This window comes from Cherax quadricarinatus, chromosome 20, assembly GCF_038502225.1.
Source record: "Cherax quadricarinatus isolate ZL_2023a chromosome 20, ASM3850222v1, whole genome shotgun sequence".
Classification (NCBI taxonomy): Eukaryota; Metazoa; Arthropoda; class Malacostraca; order Decapoda; family Parastacidae; genus Cherax; species Cherax quadricarinatus.
Genome location: NC_091311.1, coordinates 44558882 through 44571888, shown reverse-complemented (window position 1 = coordinate 44571888; position 13007 = coordinate 44558882). Strand labels below are relative to the sequence as shown.

Below are 13007 nucleotides of genomic sequence, written 5' to 3'. Positions count from 1 at the left end.
AGGATCCGTTTCCTGGCATCAAGACACCGTGCACCCCCTCCCCTTGAGGTGAAGGTGATGTTACTGTGCGTGTGCGTACTCACCTATATGTGGTTGCAAGGGTCGAGTCTCAGTGCCTGGCTCCCGCCTCTTAAACCACAATCGCCGGCCTTATTGGTTCCTGACCTCATGGGCCCTATCATACATACTCTTAAAACTTTGTATTGAATTTGCTTCTACCACTTTCATCTAGCTCATTCTATTAATTTAACCACTCTGAGACTGAAACAGTATTTTCTAATATCCCTTTAGTTCATCTGTGTCTTTAGTTTCCATCTATGTCCTCTCTCTCCTATGCCTCTCATTTCTGTCTGCCCTGTCAAAATCTCTGAGTATCTTGTGTGTTGTACTCATGTCTCCTCCAACCTTTCTTTCGTCTGAAGTCGTCAGGTTCATTTCCTTTAGTCATTCTTCGTAACTCAGTTCCTTCACCCCCTGCGACTAGTCTTGCTGCAAACTCTGGACCTTTTCTAGTTTTCGTACATGCTCGATCAGGTGGGGGAGGGGGTCCATGAATGGGTTGTATAATCCATGATAGGCCTGACATATGTTGTGGGAAGAGTCCTAAAAGATTCTTTATTGATGTTACTGAAGGCAGTTCTGAGATTAGCAATCCTCGCAGATGATATGCAATTTTGTGCACCTCTGGCGATATGTTTGAAATGATGTTCACCAAGATTTCAGTTTGATCAGTTGTAACACTGAACACATGTGAGTGTCGATTATGGGGAAGCACTAAACCAGCAGGGGTCATACAACGACTGTGGACTGGAAGATACCAAGCTCTGCTCCAAATGTTTTAAGGTTACATGTTTCAACAGTGACTTATTGGCTATGCCTATTTAAGACTTGCTTAAAATCTTATTATTAAAATTATTATTCTAGTCACGAGTAGCGTGAGTTAGACCTGCCTATCATGAGCCAATAGGCCTGCTGCAACGTTGCTTAGTTCTTGTGTAAAACCTGTACGACTCTTCCAGCGCTGCATAAATAACACATTACAACTGTAACCAGCTATAAACACTTAGTTTATTACCACTGTAACTTGTTCAGTTATCAAAACATTGCGGCCCGTTCCCTGGATAAATTATGTACCTCTGCAATCTTTCGACTACCGGCCACAGGATGGGTATGAGGTACATAATAAAAATATTAAACCAACTCTTCCAGCTCAGGCTTGATGCTCCGTCTACACGTGCGACTCACACTACTATCAAATTTTTTCACTGTCGATAATCAAAGTCATTTTAAATTAAAAGAGTAAAGCTATAATAGTTTCTATAATACATATAAGGAAATGAGACCTTTGTCAGATCGACGTTTCAAATACACGAGGCTTCATCAAGGACTTAGTATAGCTTCGTGTAAGTGTTTTTACCATTTATCGGCTACTCCATGCTTCAACTAAGAACATAAGAAAGAAGGAACACTGCAACAGGCGTACTGACTCATGCGGAGCAGGTCCATGTCCCCCGAGCCCGGATTATCCCAATGACCCACCCAGTCTGGTCATCCCCACTCAAGGATGGAGCACTGCACCAGACCCAGCAGCACAAGCTAGTCAGGTCCAACTCACACCCACCCACGCCCACTAATGTATTTATCTAACCTATTTTTAAAACTACACAACATTTTAGCCTCAATAACTGTACTCGGGAGTTTGTTCCACTCATCCACAACTCTATTACCAAACCAGTGCTTTCCTATATCCTTCCTGAATCTGAATTTTTCCAACTTGAAACCATTGCTGCGAGTCCTGTCTTGGCTGGAAATTTTCAGCACTCTATTTGCATCCCCTTTATTTATTCCTGTTTTCCATTTATACACCTCGATCATATCCCCCCTAATTCTACGCCTTTCTAGTGAGTGCAGATTCAGGGCCCTCAGTCTATCCTCATAGGGAAGATTTCTGATGCATGAGATTATCTTTGTCATCCTCCTTTGTACGTTTTCCAGAGCATTTATATCCATTCTGTAATATGGTGACCAGAACTGAGCAGCATAGTCTAAATGAGGCCTAACCAAGGATATATAGAGTTGAAGAACAACCTGAGTACTTCTATTATTTATACCTCTAGAAATGAAGCCAAGAATTATGTTAGCTTTATTGCGAACACTAATGCACTGTTGTCTTGGTTTTAGGTTACTGCTAACCAGAACTCCTAAATCCTTTTCGCAATCGGTAGTATTAAGATCTACATTATTTAGTTTATATGTGGCATGGTTATTTAACTGTCCAACATTTAGAACTTTGCATTTGTCAATATTAAACTGCATCTGCCACTTCTCCGACGATTGCGTCAGTCTATTCAAATCATCCTGGAGTGCTCTAATGTCCTCATTAGAATGAATTGGAAGGCCTATTTTGGTGTCATCAGCAAATTTGCTTATGTCGCTATTTATTCCCTCATCTATGTCGTTTATGTAAATTGTGAACAACGGGCCCAACACTGACCCCTGAGGAACACCGCTTGTGACGTGCCCCCATTCTGATTTCTCCCCATTTATGCAAACTCTTTGCTGTCTATTTGTCAGCCATGCCTCTACCCAGGAAAAAATTTCTCCTATTCCTTGTGCCCTAAGTTTCCTCAATAGCCTCTGGTGTGGAACTCTATCGAAAGCCTTACTGAAGTCCGTATACACAATATCATATTCATTACCATGATCTACCTCCTCAAACACCTTAGTGAAAAAAGTTAGTAAATTCGTAAGACAGGAACGCCCTTTTGTAAAACCGTGTTGAGAATCATTAATCAATCTGTGCCTGTCAAGATGGCTACGAATTGCTTCAGCAATTATTGATTCCATAAATTTTCCCACTATGGAGGTAAGGTTTATTGGTCTATAGTTCGAAGCCAAGGACTTGTCACCTGCCTTGTAAATAGGTATTTCATTTGCCATTTTCCACTTATCAGGCACTATGCCAGTTTGTAGTGATATGTTAAAAAGATTAGCCAAAGGTATGCTAAGTTCCTCTTTACATTCCTTTAACACCCTTGCAAACAGTTCATCAGGACCTGGGGATTTGTTAGGTTTTAGTTTCTCTATTTGTCTGAGGACCATGTCACTAGTTACCGCAATCGTACATAGTTTATTATCATCCTATTCTACGTAATCTATTATTTCAGGAATATCGCTAGTATTTTCCTGGGTGAAAACTGAGAGGAAGTAGGTATTTAGAATTTCACACATATCCTTATCACTGTCAGTGATCCGACCAGAGTTACTCTTAAGTGGGCCAATCTTATCCCTAATCTTACTTCTGTATACCTGAAAGAACCCTTTTAGGTTAGTCTTTGAATCCCTTGCGACCTTAGCCTCATAATCTCTTTTTGCTTTTCTTATTCCTTTCTTTATTTCTCTCTTTAATTGAATATATTGATTTCTTAACTGCCCATCCCCTCTTTTGATACGCCTATATATGCCTCTCTTTTGACCAATGAGGTGTTTTAATCTATTGTTCATCCATTTGGGATCATTTTTGTTAGATCTAATTTCCCTACTCGGAACAAAAGTTGTCTGGGCAGCTAGAACTATGCTCTGAAAAACGTCATATTGGCAACCAAGATCACCTGCCTGACCCATAGTTAGGACATCCCAATTTGGCCCACCCAAGTAATTTTTCAGTCCCATGAAGTCGGCCAAGCGAAAATCTGGGACAGAGATTTGATTGCAGTTATCTGGGTAATTCCATGATATATTGAAACTAAGTGATTTGTGATCACTTTCCCCAAGCTCATCATTAACCTCAAGATTATTAATTAGTGAATCTTTGTTGGCAAGAACCAAGTCAAGCAGATTGTTTCCTCTAGTTGGTTCTGTCACAACCTGTTCTAAAAAGCAATCCTGAACCGTATCAAGAAAGTCACTAGACTCAAGATTTCCTGTCATATTGTTCCAATCAATTTGTCTAAAGTTAAAATCTCCCATTATCACAACATTTTCATATTTAGATGCCTTATGAATTTCGTCCCTTAACAGCTTACTGCACTCCCTTTCAAGGTTTGGGGGCCTATAAATCACACCCAAAATTAATTTGTCACGACCCTCGAGAAACTGAAGCCAAACCGATTCTGTGTTCGATGTTTCTAATCTTATATCATGTCTAAGACAACAATTTAAATTTTCTCTGACATACATCGCCACACCACCACCCTTCCTGTTGGCCCTATCAGTGTGGAATAGTTTATAACCCTGTATGTTGCATTCAGAAGGCATTTCTCTATCTTTCAGGTTGAACCAGGTCTCTGTTATACCAATAATATCTATATTACCTACACTTGCAAGTAATTTTAGCTCATCTATCTTATTTCTTAGACTCCTACTATTTGTATAGTAAACCTTAAGGGAGCTAGTCACTCGTTGCCCTCTACTATCTCTCTTTGTTTGTTGATCAATTGATTTACCATTACTAGCAACTTACTAGGTGAGTTTTATCTGCCTATAAACACATGTGTAACCTTACACACTCTAATATTTGTTTTTATTACCTATACCATTAAAGTGGTTGTTGAATGTGTAACAGACTTGACGAAGATCTTGCGCACGAGCAGAGACTACGATGAGCTGGAACACGTCTGGAAGATGTGGAGATACAACACTGGTCGCAGGATCAGAGACCACTACAAACTCTTCGTCAGACTAGCTAACAAAGCTGCTAAACTCAATGGTACGTCTATTATTATTATTATTATTATTATTTTCAACAAATCGGCCATATCCCACTGAGACAGGGTGACCAAAAAAGAAAACTGAGTTTCTCTTTTTTTAAATTAGTAATGTATACAGGAGAAGGGGTTACTAGCCCCTTACGACACGCATGACTTACGTAGGAAAAATTATGTTCCACTTCCCCATGGAGATAAGAGGAACTAAACAAGAACAAGAACTAGCAAGGAAGTAGAAGAAACCCATTATGTACCTTTGTAATCTTTTGACTACCGCCCACAGGATGGGTATGGGGTGCATAAAGATATTAAACTAAAGTGTGTGTGTGTGTGTGTGTGTGTGTGTGTGTGTGTGTGTGTGTGTGTGTGTGTGTGTGTGTGTGTGTGTGTGTGTGTGTGTGTGTGTGTGTGTGTGTGTGGTGTGTGTGACTCAACAATCAATATTTGCACCAATAACTCATTACAGTTGTGACCGGGTGTGGAAGTGTGAATTGCTCATTACTCTATAATTTGTTCATGATTGTAGCCAAAGTATAAACGTAAGTAACCATTCAACAGAATTCATTACTTTGTAACTTGTGAGCTCATTACCTTTGTACCTAGTTCAGCTATCAAAACTTTGGGGGCCCAGTCCCTGGACCCATTACGTACCTCTGTAATCTGTAAATACCTTTGTAACTTGTCATGATTGTGACCAGACTTACCTGGAGTTCATTACCTTTGTAAATTGTGAGTTCATTACCTTTGTAAATTGTGAGTTCATTACCTTTGTAAATTGTGAGTTCATTACCTCTGTAACTTGCTCAGCTATCAAAACTTTGGGATCCAGTCCCTGGACCAATTATGTACCTCTGTAATCTTTTGACTACCGCCCACAGGATGGGTATGGGGGTGCATAATAAACATATTAAACTTAAGTAGAAGAAACCCCAGAGGGGGTGTGTATATAAATGCTTGTACATGTATGTGTAGTGTGACCTAAGTGTAAGTAGAAATAGCAAGACGTACCTGAAATCTTGCATGTTTATGAGACATACAAAAGACACCAGCAATCCTGCCATCATGTAAAACAATTACAGGTTTCCGTTTTACACTCACTTGGCAGGACGGTAGTACCTCCCTGGGTGGTTGCTGTCTACCAACCTACTACCTAGTATTAATTATTATTATTATTATTATTATTATTATTATTATTATTATTATATTCTTGGTAAAACGTTGAGCTCGTAAGGGTTATAATTGCTTCTAGGTAATGGCGGGTAATTATATATCCAAGGAAGAGTAAGGTAGCTGCAACTCCTTGGATGAAGAGCCCTTCACCACCTTGAGGAAACCTCCCTTGAAGGAGGGAAATAAGTTAAACATAACTCACGAAATCGTAATAACACGATTGTAAACAAATCATAATGGGTGGGGTTCGAACCCATGGCAGGAGAGTCCTAAAACTAGGACAGTGTGTTAACCACTGGTTTATATGGCAGTCTAACAGGAGTCATCCAACTAAAAGTATTTCTATACACCACAAATGTTAGCATGGGCCCCCCTGCTGCGTTTGTTATCACAGTAGGGTCCATGCTAACATTCCTAAAATGTATAGAAACATCTCTTGTTGGATGAATCTTGTTACGCCGGCATGGACTGGCCTGCGACTTTTTAGGATTTGCCTGCCTTGGGTTCGAACCTCATCCATTGTGATTTAAGCACAAGACGGTCAGTATGGAGTATGCTCGGTACAGGATCTCAAAATTAACTTATTAATAAGTTAATATATCGTACACTGGTGGAAAGAGGGTACTGAAAAATAGACAATATAATGTAAATCAATAAGGCGTTATGACGAGCTAAAATATACTTTTTATTTAAAAAAAATTGTATACATCAGCAGTGTGCTGCTACCCTATTCTATATGATAGTTACACACAAAGAATTAAAGGTAACTGTGTTTCCCTGTCATAGTCACACGATATGAGGCTCATACAAGGTGTTGAAATATGTCAGTCTGAGTTGGGAGACTTCAGTAGCGTAATGAGGATAATGTTAAGTAGTTCCTAACATGGGGGGTGAGAGAGTACATGCACCCTATGGGAGCCTTCCTTTCATGTTGATGAAAGAGAAATACCTGGAGGTTATTCCGGGGATCAACGCCCCCGCGGCCCGGTCCATGACCAGGCCTCCCGATGGATCAGGGCCTGATAACTAGGCTGTTACTGCTGGCCGCACGCAGTCCAACGTACGAGCCACAGCCCGGCTGATCCGGCACTAAGTAAGTAAGTAAGTTTATTCAGGTATACACAAATACAGTTACATAGAATTATCATACATAGCAGCATATGTGTAGAGAACCTAGGATAACCCAAAAAAGTCAGACAGAGTAACTTATTTCCATTGGGATCCTTTTACCTTATTATTATAATATAAAGGTTATAATATTTTCTTATTATTCTACAATGAAGATAACATTATCATACCAAAAAGACTATCTACTACACCAAGGTCATTAAGACTATCTACAATACGAGGGTCATTACTAGGAATATGGTAAAATTTACACGTATGTTAGCTAAAAAATAGAAAATCCTTCCCCTCCCTTTCTGTAGCTACATTCATCAGACACCTTTTGGCACTCTTCTTGAACTGGTTCATGCTATGACTGGCTTTGACATGTGCGGGCAGTCTGTTCCATTCCTTTATTGCTGTACAATAAAAGGTGTTTGAAGCCTGTCCAATGACTGTGGGTACTACAAAGTTGTGCTCTCTCCCCCTAGTACTATGATTGCTTTGGTTCCCAACCTTGACAAAATTGACAGCAAGATATTCTGGACACTGTTCGTGAGCAATTTTATAAACATGATTTAGCTTCAGTTGTTTTACTCTGTCTTCAACATTCAGCATATCCAACTGCTGTAATTCATCCTGGCCTACATGTTCTCTTGGTCCCAGCCCCAGGATGAATCTTACGATTTTGTTCTGGGTGATTTGCAGTCTATCTTTCAGTTTTTTTGTCAAGGCAGAGTACCAAGAAGAGCAAGCGTAATCCATATGGCATTGTATAAGGGCTAGACATAGGGTCCTGCGAGCCTCAGTAGGTAGACACTGTGCTTGTCTATACAGGAACTTCAGTCTGGCATTCGCTTTCTTTACTACACTGTTCCCTATCAATTCTCCTGACATGCATGGGTCAAAGGGGATTCCCAAATATTTTACTGATGAAACCAAAGTGATGGGCTCCCCATTACACTGACTTTAGGTATCTGTCCAGCTCTCTCTTGAGGGCAGCCAGGGGAGAACTTTTGAATTATATATATATATATATATATATATATATATATATATATATATATATATATATATATATATATATATATATATATATATATATATATATATATATATATATGTATATATATATATATATATATATATATATATATATATATATATATATATATATATATATATATATATATATATATATATATATACCAGAATTTAATACATTAGCAGTATGCTGCTACCCTATTTTGATGAAGCGGTAAATGTGGAGAAAGTGTGTGAGGCACTCGGTAGAATGAACGGGTGGGGGGGGTCAAGCAGCTGGGATAGATAGGATTAATATTGTGATACTAAATGCAGGTGAGAATGTGGTTGTGGAGTAGTTGGTGTATGTGTTAAATATATGCATAAAAGAAGGGTAGGTACTTGAAGATTGACCAAGATCATGCTTACATAATTCCTTTGTATAAGGGAAGAGGGAACAAGGATAAGTGTAAGATTTATAAATGGAGTAAGACTGAGTATACCTGGTAAAATGTATGGTCAAATAATTATTGAAAGGTTGTGGTAAGAGAAAAAAGTAGGATTGCAATGGAACAAGGCGAATTTAGGAAGGGTAGAGAATGTAAATCATTAGTGATTTGTGAAATGAATGACAGTGTATAGAACTTTGTGGCAACTGTTGCAAATATATGGAATTGGTTGTAGTTACTAACAACAGTAAAGAATTTTTGTATGGAGAGTTAGGCTCAGGAGAGAGAGGGACTATTTTCCAGGAAAATTAGACATTAACAGGGATGTTCAGGGTAATTGTGGTCGATTAATAATGCTTTGGTGTTGGGGAGATTATAAGATAATGAATCTGATTCAAATGGGAGTTGTCGCAGTTGCTCTTTATTGATAACAACTTATTTTGGGAGATTCTGAAGAGAAGTTACTAAGGTTGGTAGACGAATTTGAGAGGGTTTGTAAAAGAAATAAATTAAAGTGAACATAGAAAAGAACAAGGTGATGAGAGTAACAAGAAATCTAGGTAATAAAATTACATGTCAGATTAGAGGGGGGGGATATAGAGGAAAATAATATATTTTCATATTGGTAATTTAAATTTCGGCTGATGGGTCTGTGAAAGAAGTGAACCATAGTAAGTGGAGTGTTGAAGGATCTATGAAATACTGTATTTTCTGGCATATAAAGAGCACCTCAGTTTTTGCAGGCACATTATGGGGGAAGAAATGCAGCACTCGTTTCAAAATTATAATGAGCCAGTGGCAGGCTGCAGCTATATAACACAGCGTACCTGAGGGAGGTGGAACCTTGCACAGCCTTTTGTCTGCTTCAACACCAACTACAAAGAGCAAACATGGCTGCTTTACAGTTATTTATAACTGCTGAAGCTCGTTCGTTTATTACGTACCGGCAATATCAAAATTATAGTTTATAATAGTTACTGATTACTAAAGTAATCTGGAAAGACTTTTTTTGGAGGGAAAGGGGGTTCGGAGATTAGTTTACCGGTACCGCAACACTGAAACCACCACTTGCTAGTAAATCAAAGCCTTCCCTTGGTCCTGACCTGAGCATATAAGGCACATCGTGAATATCTGAGATTATTTTTGGGGGTAAAAAAGCTTGCCTTATTTGCTGGAAAATAGAGTAATGTACCAGAGTATACTGGTGTGAGGCACGAGCTTTAATTAAACTTGCAGCGAGGAGGAGGCTGGAGGCAGTGAAGATACGTTAAGTGCTAGGTGTGGTGTGAATATTATGCAGAAAATTGGGAGCACAGAATTTAATAGACGGTGGTGGGTTACAAAAGGTATCATTCAGTGGGCTGAGGAGAGGTTGTTGAGATGATTTGGGTATTTAGAGAGGATGGGGCAGATTGAAATTATCATTTTTAAAATACAGTGGCCATCTCCCACCGAGGCAGTAAGATGTATACATATGGAATGGAAAGACAAAAGGATAGAGATTGTTCCAGTAACCGTTGGAGGGACGATGTAAAATGTTTTTTTTTTTTTTTTTTTTTTTTTTTTTTTGAATGATAGTGTTGAGTATTCGGCAGGATTGAACGACCGTGTTATATCAGAATGAGCGAAGAAAAGTTATTTTTATGGCTTGATATAGTGTTGGAGTGTGAGCTATATAACATTTAGGAAGGGAATGAGTGGAAACTGGTTGGCTGGACTTGAGTCCTGAAGGTGGGAGATGTAGTGCCTGCATTCTAAAGGAGTGTGACAGGACACCTGTCGAATGAATGATGATGAGTGTTTCCTATTTTGAGTCACCCTACCTTGGTGGTAGACAGCCAGTGTCATTAAAAAAAAATTTTTAGCTTGACATATGAACTGTCGTATCGACACGCATCTGGCAATTCATAGTGTGAATGATAGTGAAAGGGTTTCTTTTTCAGGTCACCCTGCCTTGGTGGGAGGTAGGGTGACCTGACAATAACTACCCAGGGAGGTAAGACCGTCCTGATAGATGAGTGTTAACGGAAGCCTGTAATTGTTGTATACAGTGGTGGGATTGCTGGCGTCTTGTCTTTGTCTTATAAATACGCAAAATAACAGGTGCATCTTCTTACTACTTCTACTTACATTTAGGTCACGCTACACAGGCATGTGCACGTATATGTATATACACCCATCTGAATTTTCTTCTATTTGCTTAATAGTTCTTGTTCTTTTTTGTTCCTTTGATCTCCATGGGGAAGTGGAAGAGAATCTTTCATCCGTAAGCCATGCGTGTCGTAAGAGGCGACTAAAATGGCGGGAGCAAGGGACTAGTAACCCCTTCTGTATAAAGTACTAAATGTAAACAATAAGAAAAACTATAGTTTGCTTCTTTTTCTGATTACCCTCTATCAGGAACACTGTTCTCCTCATTATTTAGTAAATAATGTAGTAAATATATCATGTTATTACAGTATTTCCTTACTATTCGCTTGTTTAGTTTAATATTTCAAAATACAGCACCAGACTTGGTAACCATATTGATAGTACGTTGTTGTTTCATACAATGGCCATGGTTCTTACAGGTTGTATTCATGGTTTCTGAATTAATTGAATACAAGTGACGTTGGATGGATTAAAAAAACTCCTAGTCGATGAAATGTTTCCATAATAGTTACCTAAACATGCATATGTGTTTTTTCTTAATACCTATATGAGTGGTGTTGAATTTGTAGCGGTGAGTGGTGAATGTGGGGAGTCTATCAGGGGAATTGCTTAGGTTGATGATAAGTAACATACCTCTTGGTTTACAATACAGAGTAATAACTGACATATTTTACCGATGATTTTTTAAAGGATTTGACAATATGGGAGATATGTGGCTGTATCCCTATGAATCTGATACATTCCGTGATGACTTAGCAGAGTTATGGCAGCAACTGAATCCTCTGTACCAGCAGCTACATGCTTACGTCAGGAGGAAGCTAAGGCAGGTAGGTCAACTTAACGAGTCAAATTGTATTTATTATATAACTCCCTTCAAGTGAATGTATTGGTGCTGGTGGAGAGCTCGTGATCCAAGGGAATTTAAGCAACGAAACATGTGTGTATATGGTGTTAAATCAAATTTCCTTTACTAAATAAATTTTATCATAAAATACTAAAACAAGCACATTTATTCTAGAAATATGGAGAGCATTACGTGACTCGTCGTGGTCCCATCCCAGCCCACCTGCTAGGCAACATGTGGGCTCAAAACTGGGGTCACATATATGACTTGGCTATACCCTTCCCGCACAAAGCTTCCCTCGATGTTACTCCTCAGATGGTATCAAAGGTACGATCATTACTTCTTTAAGTGTGCTGATTATTATAATAAAAAACGAAGCGCTAAACCTACAAAGGTCATATATGCGGGGCCAGGAGCTGAGTCTCGACCCCTGCAACCACAATTAGGTGAGTACATGTTTTTTAAGTTTGCTGAAACCCGTTTAGTAAATACTGTATATTTAATATTTATGGACTGATAATTTTTTTTAAAACTTGTAAATTAAGCATATTTTTTATTGTCTTATTAATAATGATATCGAGAAGAAACTCGGAAAAAGATGAGGAAAATGTATTCCTGATATATATATATATATATATATATATATATATATATATATATATATATATATATATATATATATATATATATATATATATATATATATATATATATATATATATATATATAATTAACACATCAGCCGTTTCCCACCGAGCCAGGGCGACCTAAAAAGAAAGAGAAACCCGAAAAGAAAGAAAAAATACTTTCATCATTCAACACTTTCACCATCACTCATACATAATCACTTACTTTTCAGAGGCGCCCAGATACGACAGTTTAGAAGTCCCTCCAAACTGCCAATATCCCAAACCCCTCCTTTAAAGTGCAGGCATTGTACTTCCCATTTCCAGGACTCGAGTCCGGCTAACCAGTTTCCATAAATCCCTTCACAAAATATTACGCTGCTCACACGCCAACAGCTCGTCAGATCTCAAAAACCATTCGTCTCCATTCACTCCTATCTAGCACGCTCACGCATGCTTGCTGGAAGTCCAAGCCCCTCGCCCACAAAACCTACTGTACCCCCTCCCTCAAACCTTTTCTAGAACGACCCCTACCCCGCCTTCCTTCCCTTACAGATTAATACACTCTCCAAGTCATTCTACTTTGTTTCATTCTCTCTAAATGACCAAACCACCTCAACAACCCCTCTTCAGCCCTCTTGACTAATACTTTTAGTAATTCCACACCTCCTCCTAATTTCCACACTCCGAATTCTCTGCATAATATTTACACCACACACTGCCCTTAGACATAACCTCTCCACTGCCTCCGGTCGCCTCCTCGCTGCAGCATTTGCAACCCAGGTTTCACACCCACGTAAGAGTGTTGGTACAACTATATTTTTGTACATTCCCTTCTTTGCCTCCATGGATAACGGTTTTTTTGTCTCCACAGATACCTCAACACACCACTCACCTTTTTTTTTTTTACTTCAATTCTATGGTTAACTTCATC

At 38.8% G+C, this 13007-nt stretch overlaps 1 protein-coding gene across 4 annotated transcripts in view; it reads left to right on the top strand.

Annotated features, from left to right (window-relative positions):
- LOC128700584 (angiotensin-converting enzyme) overlaps positions 1-13007 on the top strand; it is a 56901-nt gene that overhangs the window by 26130 nt on the left and 17764 nt on the right. For all 4 annotated transcript variants that reach the window (XR_011392239.1, XR_011392238.1, XM_070087043.1 and 1 more), the window contains exons 5-7: positions 4565-4708; positions 11294-11430; positions 11622-11774. Coding sequence is in view for 2 of the 4 variants with exons in the window: in XM_070087043.1 (XP_069943144.1) it covers positions 4565-4708; positions 11294-11430; positions 11622-11774 (434 nt within the window). In the remaining 2 variants the exon portion in view is untranslated. The remainder of the gene's footprint in view (positions 1-4564; positions 4709-11293; positions 11431-11621; positions 11775-13007) is intronic.